At 40.0% G+C, this 15,410-nt stretch overlaps 1 protein-coding gene across 1 annotated transcript in view; it reads left to right on the top strand.

Annotated features, from left to right (window-relative positions):
* UVRAG (UV radiation resistance associated) overlaps nucleotides 1-15,410 on the top strand; it is a 98,822-nt gene that overhangs the window by 29,148 nt on the left and 54,264 nt on the right. The window contains exon 7 of the mRNA XM_075491310.1: nucleotides 13,016-13,121. Coding sequence (XP_075347425.1) covers nucleotides 13,016-13,121 — 106 coding nt within the window. The remainder of the gene's footprint in view (nucleotides 1-13,015; nucleotides 13,122-15,410) is intronic.

Here is a 15,410-nt window from a genome sequence, read left to right as displayed (position 1 = left end):
GTTACTTAGGTGTCTCTGGTGGTGAAAAACATGAAATGCTAGTATGAAGGTAAACAAGAAGGCCTTTTTCAGATCTGCTTTAATTATAATAGTTCAAGACTGTTAGCTGTGGGGAAATATAACAGAGGTTTTAAACACTGTCAGGAGGTTGGTTTTGAGAAATTTGTATTTAAAACGCACTTTAAAACACAGGTTGATAACTTCAGTTCTGCAGCAATAGCAATAGATGTGCTACAGAGGAAACCCTTGAAAAGGAAATGTTTAATACGCTTTCAAAAATCTTTGGAAAAACTCATTTGGTTTTATCAGTTGTAAAAGTTGAATCCATTTGGTAGTGTTAACAGTAGGTGTCACTGTTGCCTGTATGAAGCATTAGCTCTATATTCTATAGTGAAGGAAGTGGTAGGAAAAGTTAACTCTAGGTTGCTTATTCAAAAGTCTTTATTTTATAAGCTCTCTTAAAATTTAAATGTGCTGTTTCTTGATTCTGTAAAGCATATTTAAACTAAAGGCTGCTTTCTAAATGTCTGTCTTCTGTACTTTTAGTGGAAAACAACCAGGGGGCGTGTTAGAAGTTCTGGTTACATTCTGGCACAGTCTGTTAGAAGAGAACTCTTATACTACCTAGCATCAAGTCTTTGTTAAATAGAAAGAAGAAAATGTGTGCCGGTCATCCCAGTTGCTTTGTTCATGTGTGGGGTTTTTTTTTTCATGTTTCCTTTGCACTTCCTTGTAGTATGAAGCACGCTCCAGAAAAAACACTCACTATTATACCAGCTGGTCATGAACTTGACCAACTGGAGCCCTGTCTAACCTGCCTGAACTGTGGTTCTTCTTCTGAAAGTGTCTGACTGTCTATCATAAAGCTGACAAGAAATGAAGATGTCAGCTTTGATAAAGCTCCCCTTGCTGGATGCTCATCAGTCCCGTTTTGAAACCTGGTTACTGGAGCCATGTGCTTTGCTCAGTCTTGGGAAGGTGAGAGTCCAGGCACTGTCTCTTACAGTTTCTAGGCACGCTGTTGGGTGTAGCTCCTGTTTAGCCCTGCCTCTGAGCTAAGACATCCTCCTTTCTTTTTGCTTTGTCCTAAAAGGAAAGGTTTTTTCCGGTCCTCAGACCCAGGCCTGCTGCTGATTATGTTTCAGTGGATTCTACATGCCCTATCAAGGAGTATATATTGCATAGTCTAGTTCCAGCAAAAGTTAGAAGCTATAATTGTGACCATACCTAGGTGCTATTTTTACCTGTTTCCTTCCTAGCTAGGAAGGTTATTTGGGAACTGAGGCAAAGTCCTCTGTGTAGTCCTGAAGCCTTTCTATTCCCTCTCACGTTAACTCTGCTTTTTTACACGTACACTTTCTCTACTGCTGCTTACCTTTGATATCTAGCTCAAAAGACTGTTGATAGCATTTATTTCTTTTAAAATAACCTCTAGTCTCTTTTTGTCAGGTGTTCTTTTTCTCCTACCGAGCAGTTTGGTTTGCCACCTCCTCCAGGAGTCCAGGCTTGAGTAACTAGCCTGTGAACTCTTTCCAAAGATAGTTTTTGTGAGAGCATGTTCCACTTATAACCAGAAGAGAGAGATGGGCATAATTTGAGCTGTTATTCATTTGACAGGACATTTACTTTGGGAGGAAATGAATTGCTGTCTGCCTGCTTCTGTCCATTGGCTATAAAGAGAATAGGGAGGTGTCTACACTGTAAAGGTTTTCATCTAGTCACATAAATCCCACATTTTGAAGACTTTCTCATGATACGATATTTGTCTGTAGTAAAAATTCACAAGCTGCACATGTGGTTTCCTAATGTTTTCACGAGACGTGAATATGAAGAACAGCTTGTACTGGCATTGTTTAAACTTCTCAAAAAAAGGAAGTAAGTCCTGGTGAGGGTGGTATCTGCATCCCAGTTACTCTGATGGTACCATGCTGCCAGGTGTGGCATAGCCACTGTGATCAGCTGTACAGTGTGAAAATTGATTGAGAGAGCAGGTTCTAGCTCAATCCTTAACTCCTGAAAAACTGCAAAATGAGAACTTCTATGGTTGATCTCTGTCTGCTATCAAAACTACTTTTAGGGGAAGAAATGATTTAATTTTTTTTTAACTTCTCAGAAGAAGTGAATAGCTAAAACTTAGGAAGCTTGCGAATAGGCCTTGATGAAAAGCACGTGCTTGGCTCAAATTATGTTGATTAAAAAAATTAATTAGGAATGCCAGAGTATGTGAACAGTAGAAAATTTTTTGAATGTTGTATTAAAATAGTGCCCGTGTGCTCAGATGCTTAATTACATGGATTTACAAGTTAATTAAGCAGAAGGAAAAGTTTAAGTACCCAGACAGCTTAGCTTTACGCAAGGAAGTTCTCAGCACCTTTGCAGCTCATGAACCTTCTTGTTTTGGGGCAGGGACAAGATCCTCAGGCAAACATAGTGCTGCTAATAAGTTGTTCATGCCATATGGAAATGACGAATGTTCTTCCAGCCATTTGTTTTAAAAAGGCTAACTAAGAAAAATTAACCACCCCAACTGGAAAGCTAAAATTTTGAGGTTTTTGTCCCTTGGCCATATTGTCAGATTTCCTGAAAAGAGGCCGCTTAAAGGCTTTCTAAATATTATGTGGCTGGTAGTAATAGGTTATACAGTAACATGTTTCACCTTTCACATAACACTCAGGATGGGCCAAATTCATCTGAGGTCATGTTCTGGACATGTCTCCATAATCAAGCTCTCAGCACGTTTGCAGCACTAATGGGAATAGGTTTATATTTAGTATTCTCTTAGTTTTCTATCCTTTCTTTTCTTTAAACTTTGAAAAATAGACCTTTCAGTATTAAGTGGTGTTGGGAAGATGGGGTATGCTGGCCATCACTAAAGAAAGGGCTTAAAATCCTGTATGTTAAAATTTCACTTCCATTCCTAAACACAAAAAGTAATATTTTGTATTCTACAACAGCTTTTCATGGTAGTGTGACACTTAGAGCAATTGACCTGCTTTTGTGCCTCCAAGTATGTGAGTGCCTGAAATCCTCCCAAATTCTGCCTGGAGACAAAAAGTGCTCTAAGAACTAGTGAAACCTGCCCCTTTGAAGTTTTGCTTCCTATATTTTTATCTCTCTAGTCAAAACTGCTTTCTCTATGGTTTAACCATTCCTTCAGCAGATGGGATGTCATGTTTGTGCTATTTAGCCAGCCAGTTAGTGCACATTGAAAACATTTTGGTTGTATTTTTGTTTAAAAAAAATATTGTTTTTTAACAACAACAACAAAATCTGATATTGGTACAATTTGAGTGCTGGAGATGAGTAAAAGACCAGCTCCAGGCAACTGCTGTAATGTTGCTAATATCTAATCTGGCTGAGGTTGATTTAAATAATACTTCTAGGTGTTAAAGGGCTTCCTCTGCTACTGCCACATGTGCATCTGATCTAGTGGATTAAATCTTGAAAACCAGAGTGACTCCAGAGACCGCACAGGCTGTGCCTTCATTAAAAATGACAGGTTCTTGCAGTTCTGGTGATAAGCAAATAAATCTGGCTGCAGTGCCCTGGACAAGTAAACACAACTTTTCAAACCAAATTATAACGCTAAGCGAAAAATTTCCATGTATTTCACACTGCAGCAATGATGGCCCAGGTTCAGTGACTTGAAATGGTCCAAGATTGCCCGTGACAAGACACTGCTCTGAGGAGGACCAGAGCTCAACTTCTGAACTAGCAACTAGTTACTACTTTCTAGGTTAACTAGTTACTACTTTCTAGGTTAGGGGGCTCAAAGAAACTTGCAGTGCACTGTTGAACTTTGGGCATGTTGATACATGACAAGTAGAAATATAAGTTACTAGAAATTGTCTTAAGTCCCAGCACCTTAAGTATGCTCGTCGTCTTCAGATTTCATAATCTGTCATAGGCCAGGGGTATGCTTCAAGTGACAGGCTTTGTTTCAGGATTTGCATTTGTAATATAACTGTTCATTTAAAGAACAGTGCATGTCTTACCACTGAAGAGATATTATTTAAGAATACAAATGTAAGTAGTGTTTGTCTGCAGTCTGAAACTTTGAGATGTTAGTAAAATCAGCTATCTTAAGTGACCAAGACTACAACATGGGGACACAATACAAAACCAGGTTTTGTTTAGCTCTACCTATTTTAGGAAAGAAGCTTTTAACAGTTATGTTGCTTGTGTGTTTAAATTCTTCCATCTTTATCAGCAGTCTTACTGAATGAACAGAACTTACACAAGTTGATCTCTGAAACTAGAAATAGAGACAAAAGTAAGCAGTCAGCGTAAGCAGTTGTGGTGTTGAAAAACTCATTAGTAGCTCAGAGTAGTTTCTCTGAGACTACAGTCAGTGGAATTGCACGTGCCAAATGTAGTAACTGCTTTTGGGCAGCTATTTTTAACACATGGAAATTACGCTTAACTTGAAGCTGTTTTTCATAAGCTCTCTGAGTGGGGAATGATGGAGTGAGCAAGGCTTTCATGGGCTTGAACTGCTTTGTGCTAAGGTGTATCTCAGGGGTACGTTGACCTGTTCACAGCTAAGGAGAAGCACAAGACAAGTCGGTCTTGAACAGTGTCGGAGTATCCCGTCTTGACAGCCAGTAGCTCAGTCAGACTTTGCTATTGTATAGTTCCTATAAGCAGCAATTCCAAACTTTAGGCTTCCAAATGTTTGGTGGGGTGAAAAGGAGGGAAAGCAGGAAGAAAACATGCTATCAGCTGCTGTCTGACTTTGGAGGGTTGTAGAGCATCTGATAACAAACCCAGAGGTGAGCCACACAAAGCTGTATTGCCTTTTGAACTGCCCTTAAGTTCCTCTACTTCCACCCTCATCTCCATGAAAGAAGTGAACCCAATGGACCTGTGTAGTAAGTAGGATTCAGTCTCTAGCCTCTGCAGTTCTGACTGCATGGAAATAGAGAGTTGCTCTCTGCTACCCTCTTCCCTTTAGGGTGCTGGTAGATGCATATTTAGAGGTAAGGGGAGGTACGAAAGATTTTTTTTTTAATCTTAAAATATGCACTGACAGTTAAGTCTTTCTAGCTTTTTCCTTTGCTGTTCATTCCTCAGAAGTATCCCAACTCATAGCTGTGACCAAAGCCTTTCTAAATGTTGTAGTTATGTATGCTTATGCGGTAGGAACAGTGTCACGTTCCGAGAAAGTGGTGAGTGTGTGGCAGGAAAAGGCTGTCACTAATAGCCTGATGCTCTTGCAGTGCCTTGTTGTAGCTCTTCTTGTGAGTATCTTAGCAATCAAATTGCTGGCTTACGTTGCAGACTTTCAGACTTTACTGTTGCTACTGCTGCTGCCATCACTCCCTCCCAGCAGATGTGGAAATACACTGTCTCAAGTGTGGAATGGGTAGTAGGATTCCTCTTAGCCTGACTTGTGCTCTTAAATCAGTAAGTTTGTCTGCTAAAACTTCCCTTTGCTAGTGATAAGTGTGGTTGTTTTTCTGTGGTGGCTGAGCTTGATGTTTCTAACTGGGAAAGATTTCCACCTGGAAGACTTGGCTCTCTGTACTGTATAGGCAGCCAAGACAAGGCAGGCATCCCCTTGGCTTTGGACATGAAAACCCAGGTGGCCTAAGGCCAGCATAAATAAATATCAGCTGTAATCGGACCTCTTGTGTGCCTCTGTATACTTTAGTAAGCAGTACTGAAATGGATGAACAGTATAACAAGTGTCATCTCTCTTGGCCTAAAATCCATGTGGGTTGGAATTGTGGGGTGGTGTCTTCCTGGGAAGTAGCGATGGAGATGGAAACTGGGATCTGAGTTTTTTTGAGATGTTCCTTAGGGATTTTGATCTATGGAAGCAGACTTTCGGACAAATCTGTTCCCAGGCATTTTACTTGTGTGGTGCTAAGCTATATGGAAACTGAGGCTAATTAGTCATCAGAAGAATCAATTTACAAGCCTGACTTTTGCCAAAATCTGTAGAAGAGAGCAGCATGGGTCATAGCAAGTTGAAACAGTCCATGAAGCATGAGAGAGGTGGGGGTTTTTTATATTTTAACTTAACTGCAGGGTTAGTAGTTGGCTGCTGCTGCTGCTCTTATCTTCAGCTTTCCTAATATGCCTTGTGGAATAAAACACCCCTACAGTGGCAGATTTTTAGCGTACGCGTGATAGGCATGTTGCTAGCTCTCCATCAAATTAGGTTTCAGAGCACTGCTTAGGAGAGAGATTACACAGAGCTGTGCAGAACTTCAAAAATAGCTTTATTCTTCTTTATTTGTGACAGCGTGTAAAAGACCGTGTCAATGAAGCAACGTTCAATTAGATTAGAAGTCATAACCTAGTCCTTCTCCTTTTCCTGGCTTTATTTAGAGCTGATGAAAAACAGAGCATGTCACTTAGCTAAATAATTTTCTAACAGATACCTGAAAGCGTTTAAGAAGGAGGATTTTATGAACAGTGGCATTGGGACTCTTCCTTATTTTTTGTTATGACCTCGTCCTGGATATGGCCATAATAACAGTGCTGCTAATTTCTTTATCTTTTAGCCTAGGCAAAGATTTCAGTGAATGCAGTCATGTCTCCAAAATGCTCAGAAATACCTAACCACATCAGGGAAAGTCAATACTGCATTTTGACTGAGAACAAATACAATGGATTAAAGCTCTCACGTTGGGGAAAATGCTCTAATCTCTTTGATAATTAAAAACGGGGCAGGGTGGGGAATGCACCTATGACTGAGAAGCTGCAGAATACTTCCGTAAGCGTTACGACCATCCCTTTGTCTGGTGGGAGATCTCACTTCTCTACTTCAGCTACAGAATTCTACTTCTCTTGGAAATAAACTTTGCTTTGAGGTTGGGGATGGCTTCCAGGAAAAAGTGCAGCAGTATGCAGCTTGAAAAAAAGTATCAGCTGAATCTTGACTGGTGCTTCTTCTCCCTCCAGTGGGTAAGGCCTGTGCTCAGTTGTCACAAGCACCTTATCAGTTGTGTGGGCTGCAATTGGAAGGACACAATCAACTTGAGAGCAGCTGTATCCCTTTTTGGGTGGAGTCTGTAACCCATTCAACCTGAATTTATGCATCTTCCTTTTCAGTTGTGCAGTGGGCTCCAGTCTTAGCCTCTCTCACTGTCTCAGAGGGAGAATTGAGTCTTATATTAAGATTTGTTGGCAAGTTACACGTCAGCAAAAGGCTGGATTGTACCAGTGCCGCTGTCCTGGTAGGAGTCATCTTTACATATTTATGCCCTTCAGAAATTTGTATTTGCATATAATTTACCTTTCTGCTATATACAACATCTTGAATGTGATTCTGTCTGTTGCCCTGGCAGCAAGGTTTCTGTAATCACAAACTGATAAGCACCAGTATAAAGAACAAAAAAACCCCTTTCTTGGTTATTTGCCACAAATACGTTTGTTCTTTGAGTAAAAAATCAAGCCGTAAATCCATCCCAATGCTGGAGTGAAATCTATGAATTGGAATAAGAGGACTAGAGACATCTCAGGTTTTGTGACTTCATTTCTGGAAAAAATTGTTTGTGCTTCACATTAAGACTCTCCTCTTCCGTTCATGCCCCGTGTGTATTGAAGGTCATCTATATACTAGCTAGCTCCTTTAAATGTTCCTCACACTGGAGGCCAGCACCTCCCCTGCTGCCAGTCTGATAGACATATTTTTTCCTTTTCTTCTCCATTTGCAAATAGCTCAAAGCATCCAGTGTTGCGGTGTCCACATGGACTTGATTATTCAGAAACTTAATTTGAGTCTTACACATGTAAGTCAATTCAAAACTGTTTGAAAGAATGATGGAAAGTTTCTGTGCTTCAACAGCACTGTCTTGTTTGAGTTTCTTACAGCACTGGCTCTTGTAGAGGTTTAATGCCATAAACGAACAAGTCAGGCTTGCATTTTATTCTCTTCTTACTCCCTACTGTCTTCTCTCGCCCTGCATCTGCTTTTGACAAATTGTAGGTATAGGTTTCCGAGGAAATTGGGAAAGGGAGTATATGATTATAAATTAGAAAAATTTTTCTTGTGGGAAAGCAGATGTAGCAAATGATGGTTTAGGGGGTATGTAAAAAATATGCTATAGCTGGCTGGCACTCTCCATAATCTAATTTCTGGACTGATATAAAGAAGTGTGTGTTCCATTTTTTGTATTTAATAGGAAAGTCTTGGATTTTTTTTTTTCTTTAATAGTAGGTTTGGGTATTTTACTTCCAGGATCCTACATCTCACATATTGCCAGAAGTGTTCTGCTCTATTTTCTAAATCCCTGGTAGTAATTCTCAGTTTAAATTTAGTCTCACTGTAAACTAAGGTTGTTCTGGCAAATAAGACCATAGGCATTTATTTCTGTTGTGAGAAGTAGCTGTAGTATGTGACTGCTGTAATTAATTGGTGTATTTATGGCTTAAAATTCTGTACATGAAAAATCCAGATGTGTCTGATAGAAGCAAATAGATATTTGGAGTGTATGACAGAACTACAAAATCATGTATCAAATGTCTAATAAAATTGAGACTCTTTCATTAAAGTAAATATAAGCATATGTTAGCTTAATAGGCACAACTCTCACTACACTACAGCTTTCAGTTTTTTAAAGATTGCAGTCAGGAATGAACTTGCTATATAAACTAGTAAATCACTAGACTAATTCATGACCAAGAGGGATATCTCAGTTGCAGGATACTGCAGTGTGTCTTAAAGGAAAGTGCTTCGGCTGAACCTTCAAACATTGCCTCAAACTTACTGCAAGCTGAAAGAGAGCAAATGTGTTGTTACAGCACATTCCCAAGTTGTAAAGTCAAATTATGTTGGACCACTGCATTGTGCAGTCTTTGGGATGTCAGGAAAACTGCTTGGTCTTGCAAACAAGACTAGGATGTTATTGAAAAGAAATCCTGTAATGGTGAAGAAGTCCAAAACTTGGCAACTTCTTTTTTTCCTCCAAGTCAGTACCCACCTTGAATTGATCGGCAGAACATTGTATGCTAAAATTGTTTCAAATCTTAGAGCCAAGGTAGAAAGTAGGGGTGTTTTGGGGGAGAAGAGGGAACAATTTTATTTCAGACTTGAAAAGCCTTGAAGAAATACCCCAAATAGCCCGAATTTCAGCAACTTGGGAACTAGCAAGTGAAGAGGAGACATGTTGAATTTTTGCCTGCTAGATCTTTGTTCTTCCTAGATTGATTAGGGATGCAGCTTTTGTTGGTCTTAGCTTACAGTACATGGCTAATGTTTTTGTATCTATTCCACCATCTTAAACTTCCAAAGGAAGGGAGAGTATTTTGTTTCCTCTTAGTCTCCCCCATTTCAGAAAGCAGGCGATATGAGAATGGAAGTAGAACAGCAGCTTCATGGATCTCCACCTCCAAACTATATTAGGGTGGTAAGGAATGTTAATGTTTGCCTCGATTTTTCAGTTCTTTCCCAGGCATCAGCATGCAACTCACCTGATGTTGGACAATTGCACTGCAGCTCTCAGGGCCCCAAGCAACAGCAGTAAATCTGTCACACTTAACGTTCGTATTACTCTGCTGCTGGCTGACAATGGCTGTGAGCTGCTGCAGAGACACCAGAACAGCCTGCAGACACAGGATGACGACACTGTTGGCTAAGCTATCTCTTCAAAAAGGCTTGAGTTTCTGCTGTAACTGGCTTGGCTTTCCTGGCTGCTGAAGGAAATTTGGTAGCAGGCCAGTGGCCTCTTGAAGCCCTGAATTAGCTCTTAAAGTGCTATGGAAGTGCTAATTTTAATAATAAACAATAAAAAAAACCCTTCTTGAACAATCTAGGAAGGATCCTGCATTGGCTGATAGCACATAGATTATGCTATCATTTGGCTCATCATTGTCAATTACTAAACGAAGCCGGATTGTGCTCAAAGCACAAATTGTGCTAACTTTAGGCCGTAGCGTTGGTCTTGCATTCAGACTAGAAATGGAAATAATATGCGGTCAATTAGTGCTGAAGTTTCTCTCCGTTCATTATATATAAATTTTAATCCAGATTTATGGCCTCAACTTGCTGATCTCCATTCATTGGTGCAGTCGTAATTGCCTTCACCGAAGTCTGTCTTGTGCATGCAGAAATGATGGACAAAATATCCCTGCTGATGTTCTTACGGCTTAGTTTGTATTCCTGTTGTTGGATGACCAAAGATTTCCATGTGGGTGCAGTGGGGGCTTTTTTGGCTGGGGAAAGGACATTTCTGTTGATAGTTGCTGCTTTTGTGACATGAAGTCCCTAAAATTTTAATCTTGGAAGGCTTAACTTCGGATGTGGTCACGATCGTACTGTTACCATTTTAAAGTTCTCGGAACAAGAGTGAACGTACTGGGATTGCAAGAAAGGAAACTCACTGATACTGGCTGGCTCGATGTAAATGGCCCTATTTGGCATCAAGACAGCCAAGTTTAACTGTAGGGTTTTTTTATATTGCAAGAGATGCCTGGATGATGTTTGGCTTAAAGAAAACTGTTTCTTATTAAAAACAGACTTTATTGCTGAATTATTCTGTATAGCAATCTTTGTAGGTTAGGAATATACCTTTAGCTATAGATTCACCAAATTGAGGAAGTATCCTAAGGTATGTACTGGTTTGAGAAGTCAGCCTGAATAGATGTTTGTTCCTTGTAACTTGGGCATGGGCAGAAGAACTTGAAGCTGTTATAAAATTTGTAGGTTGTTGGCTGAGTATTGCTGTGAGGAACTTGAATGGCAAATGACCCTTCTAACAATTTATCAGTTTCATAAATACTTTTTCAAAGAGTAAAACACTTTTCAGCAGTCAGATTTTGCTACTTACATGGCATGACATGAAGACTTGTAGAATTTCTTTCTTAATCCCCTAACAGACTAAATCAAGAATGTTCTTGTCGTATAAAATTAGATGAAGGTGAGAGAAAGGGAAAGGGAAATGTCGCTCTGTTATTACTTTTTACCTATAAGTTTTAGCTTTGGGTAAGGCTTTCTTATGTCTGGAAAGAAAATGTTCCACCGTTTTGGAAAGGGACAGTCTGGAAACTGTTGAAGTAGGAAACTTAGACCCTTCTGTATGATGTGGCAGTAGAGATCTAAATGACATTCAGGACAGTCAGCAAACCTTGGCTTTGACCTGCATAACTGTATGTTACTTAGCCAACAGCCTCAAGATGTATTCAGGAAGGTGGGAGGTAAAAGTAGTAATTCCCACTGGGAAATAAGTGTTTCCAGGAGGTCTCAGTACTCCACCAGGGATGTAAGACTGAGCCCTTGGGTGACCCAGCACCCAGCACTGTTGGCCTCAGCAGTCTTTTTCCACTCCCAGAAGCCTTCAGCAGCCAGCAGAGCCGTGCTGCTCGATGTATGACTTAGATGGGGTACAGCTACCCCCAAAAAGCTCCTAGGCTGCCTGTGCTATGAGCAGTCCGAGGAGCTCTAAAGAAACCAAAGGAATCACCTTGTATGATTTCAAACAAAAATCTTTTACAGAGAGTGTCACTTAGGAGAAGCAATAGTGTTGAAGGAACTAAAGGTGTCTGATGACTTAAATGTATTCACTTAGAGTTATAACATGTAAAAGTACTAAATTGCAATGACCTTGTTTAATATTACTAGCACTGCTTGTTCGCAGTTGTCCATGTATAGTCTCCTCTCCCTGTACTTGTTTGCTGGGCTAGGTGGTTTAGGCACTGTCCTCATACTGAATAAACTAATATGTAATGCATGCTGTTGAGTTGAGATGGGATGCTGAGGGGAGATGGTACGAGGAGGAGTAATGCTTTGTGGTTACTCGTACTTGAAGCATGTAGCCTGTTATCTTGGTCTAGCTGCATACAGACCATTAAAAACCATTAGCCAAAAACTTGAAATAGTAATGCCTCAATTGCTTATAAACCTGGAAGAGAATAGAGAATGTAAAAGGAAGGAGCTAAGTAGCCTCTTTATGTGCTCTAGAGCTTTGGTCCTTGGCTCACAGCAAATTCATAGCCTTGCTTTAGTAAAATTCAGCATTGCTACGAAGAGCCAGAGATTTTTAATTTTGGTGAAATGGAGATGATCATTAAAACATCCCTTGAAGCAGGCTTGGTCTTTTTGTTACATTTGCCTGGCAAAGCACTAATGTCATACAGTAGGTTATCTGACCACATTTTTGCTGTTCCAGCTAGACCGTAGTTGAGGTAGGTGTTTACTCCAGCAGCAAGGCTGCCTGAAGAATATCCTTACAAAAGGAGAAGCCGTTACTAGTGAAACTATGAATGGGAGAAGTAAGCCTGGCTTTGCATATCTTAAGACATAGTCTACGACTGCAGACAAACTCTAATTTTTTTTCAAATAAATATGTTAATTTCCACTCCATGTTAATTCTAAGCAAGATGTTAATGCCTCTCTTAGACCTGTTTCTGCCATTGCTTTCCTCTGCCTGATTTCCACACCACCACCACCTCCCCACCCCCCAATAAATATGGCAAATAATCAGTTTTCTCTCTTCACCCTGAAGCCAGGGCTAATGATCAGAAACACATCATCATCATCTTTTTCACACCTCAAATGTGATTCAATTAAGAAACCCATGTTTTTGTTACAGAAGGGCCCATAGCATGTTTGGAGATATTAAAGGGTGGTTTGTGCTCTTGGCCTGGGTAGCTGTCTGTTACCTAAAGGATACTTGCAGCTTTTTAAAGCTGGCCTATGTTAACGATGCTCATGGTAACTGTCACGTGTGTATCTGTCTTGATGTTGACAGTATTGTAACTTGTTATGTGAGATCCCTATAATTACCTGCTCTCTCACCTACAGCTTTGCCTTAGCGGCATCTATTGAATTTAACAAATGAAGAGGACATTTTCTACTTGATCGAATTTAGAGACTTGCTGGTTTGCTTTAGATACTCATTTATAAACTGTGCAATTTACAATTCCTCTCCTAATGTTTCGTTTCAAAATAGAAGCTGACAATCTGAATTCACGCTATCTCTGCTGGTTTTGAGATGACTGGTGCATTCGTCATTAGGACACGTGTGGGGAACCTTTAGTACAGCTGTAACTTCTCTTCTCCTTACAGGCTTCACAGAGCCCAGTGTGCAATTAAACAGACTCAGGTAACTGTTCAGAAAATAGGAAGGGAGATTGAAGAAAAGCTGAGATGTACATCTACAAGCAACGAACTAGTAAGTTTGATTATTTAAAACCTTATTTTACAGGCTTGCTGAAGCTTCTGGCTGATGTCTTGACCATAAGCTTGTTTTTTTAACACTTGAACTTGAAATCTTTAAAGCTGTCATTTCGAATGGGAACTCAGATGAGAAGTGTAATGTAATGGATTTTAGATTTGTGTGTGTTACTCAGATGGATTGATAGCTTGCTTATCCTATTTTTACCTTTATTTTGTATAATTGCTTTTATACTATAAAAGCACAAACATTACACAGTGCATGAAAGAGATTTATCAGGAAAAACAAACTTTTAATGATTTAGATAAATCCTGACAGGAACCTATGGTGGATTTATAGTGGGGTGAGTCTACTGGCTATATCTTCTTGCACCCTGCTCCCTTTGGGTGAATAGAATTGATGCAAAAGCTGTCACTCAAGTGACACATTCATTTTAAGCAGGTATTGTATTAGATCTTGCAATAGCTTTTGGCAGTTTGTTTTGCCTGTCCTCTTCCCCTCTTCAAAAAAGTGTACTGGCACTACTTTCTGCCCGGAAAGGCTGAGCTCAGTTCAAAGCAGTGAGTTGACAGAGCAAGGGTGGCTTGTGGTGACTTCATTATATTGGTACTCACTGGCACGTGTCTGGTGCCTTGTATAGGAAAGGGTAAACTTGTGATGTGAAGTTACTTTATTACTTTAAGGTAGATTCTGGGTTGAGAGTACTCAGCTAATTTCCAAAAGTGTCAAACTGGTTTAAGAGTTTGACAAAATGGAAAAATGGGAGTTGTTTACCCACTCTACAGGGTTGCATTGTAGACAAAGCAGCAAAGTCAGCTCCCTCAAGGGGCAATATAACATCTCCTGCGAGTGACTCCAACCCAGAGCTTTGTGACCTTCTGCTGGTATCTTGGCTGTTAAAAGGTTTTTAACCATCTTTTTTCAGTTGTGGATACCCTTGTCCTTCTATGCAAAGGCTTTTTCTTTATAAATATGTATAAACAAAACTATATGAAGAACACTAAAACCAAAAATTACAATGATAGTGTACGTGATGCAGCTTCTTAGCAACCATGGTCTACAGTACAAGGAAATTATCACCTATTTTTCTTTTCCTTTGTTTAATAGTGGAAACTCTTGTTGGGCTTCCATTCCCCTATAGTGTGTAAACTATAGTTTCATTCCTTAATATTGAGTCATGCTTCCTGCAGGAGTCTTGAACCAGAAGGCTGAGCATACATGCGTAATTGAAGCAAATATAAAGTGGAGGGAAGGGTTCAGCAAGAGCTGACTTTTTTTTCAGGCAGCTAGTGTTGAAGTAGCATTATCTCCATTAACTGCTTGAAAAAGTGAAAGGTGGCTGAGTTGTACCGAGTGACAGTATCTGGTAGTACTTACACAAGACTTGCTCGCAAGTATGCCTAACTGTCCCTTCAGCTTTCGAACTCTGTCCAGGGGTATGACTGGACTGAAGGGATGTAACTTCTCTTTTCCATTTTAAATCTGTCTTCAGTTATTCTCAGCGAGTATCTATTAAACGTGGTAGATATTCCTTCCTTAAAACAAAACAAAAACCCACTTATAATAGAAAATTATGCTTTACTACGCACATGGCGGCATAATTTCTTAAGACAGTGCATCGAAGAAAAAGACACATTCTTTTTAAACACAGGAATAGATTTAGAGTAGCTATAGGACAAATCCGAAAACTTTTAAGGAAGGGAAGGGATCCTTCAAATATAATTGTGTGTAATGATGTAATGTGCTCCCCGCTATGTGTTCTTTCCTTTTATATCCTTTTTTTTTTCCCCTTATCATCCCAAAGCGGGGAATTAGATCTAATAGTGCAGCTCAGACATCTCCAACCTTTTTCCAGCTTCCTCCTCAATTTAGTATAGACTCCTCATTGCTCATCTTCCCTCTTGTTGCCGAACCCTTTGCCAGGGAATGAATGCTCGTCATGCTGCTAGCGCTCAGCTATTAGTCTCTATACTTGTCCTGAGGAAGCTTCCTCTCACCTCTCCTTCCTCTCTTAGTTTCTGCCCTGGGCCAGGTTGCATCACTAAGCACTGGAGAGGAGATGCATCCCACAGGAGGAACAAGCACTGTGGGACACAGCTGAGTTTCTCTCCTTTCAAAGCAGCAAAATGATTAGGGTTTTGATAATCTATTGCCTGTTGTAATCTGTGAGCTCAAGCCGTTAGGACAAGACTAGTGTCTGCCAGACTTTTTCTGTTCCCTCCTATCACCCCTTTTATGGAACTGCTTGTGTACAGGAAAACTTTTTTTTTTTAATCCATTTTTCTT

Source organism: Mycteria americana, chromosome 1 (assembly GCF_035582795.1).
Source record: "Mycteria americana isolate JAX WOST 10 ecotype Jacksonville Zoo and Gardens chromosome 1, USCA_MyAme_1.0, whole genome shotgun sequence".
In the NCBI taxonomy this organism is placed as follows: domain Eukaryota; kingdom Metazoa; phylum Chordata; class Aves; order Ciconiiformes; family Ciconiidae; genus Mycteria; species Mycteria americana.
This window is presented reverse-complemented; position numbering and strand designations above follow the sequence as displayed.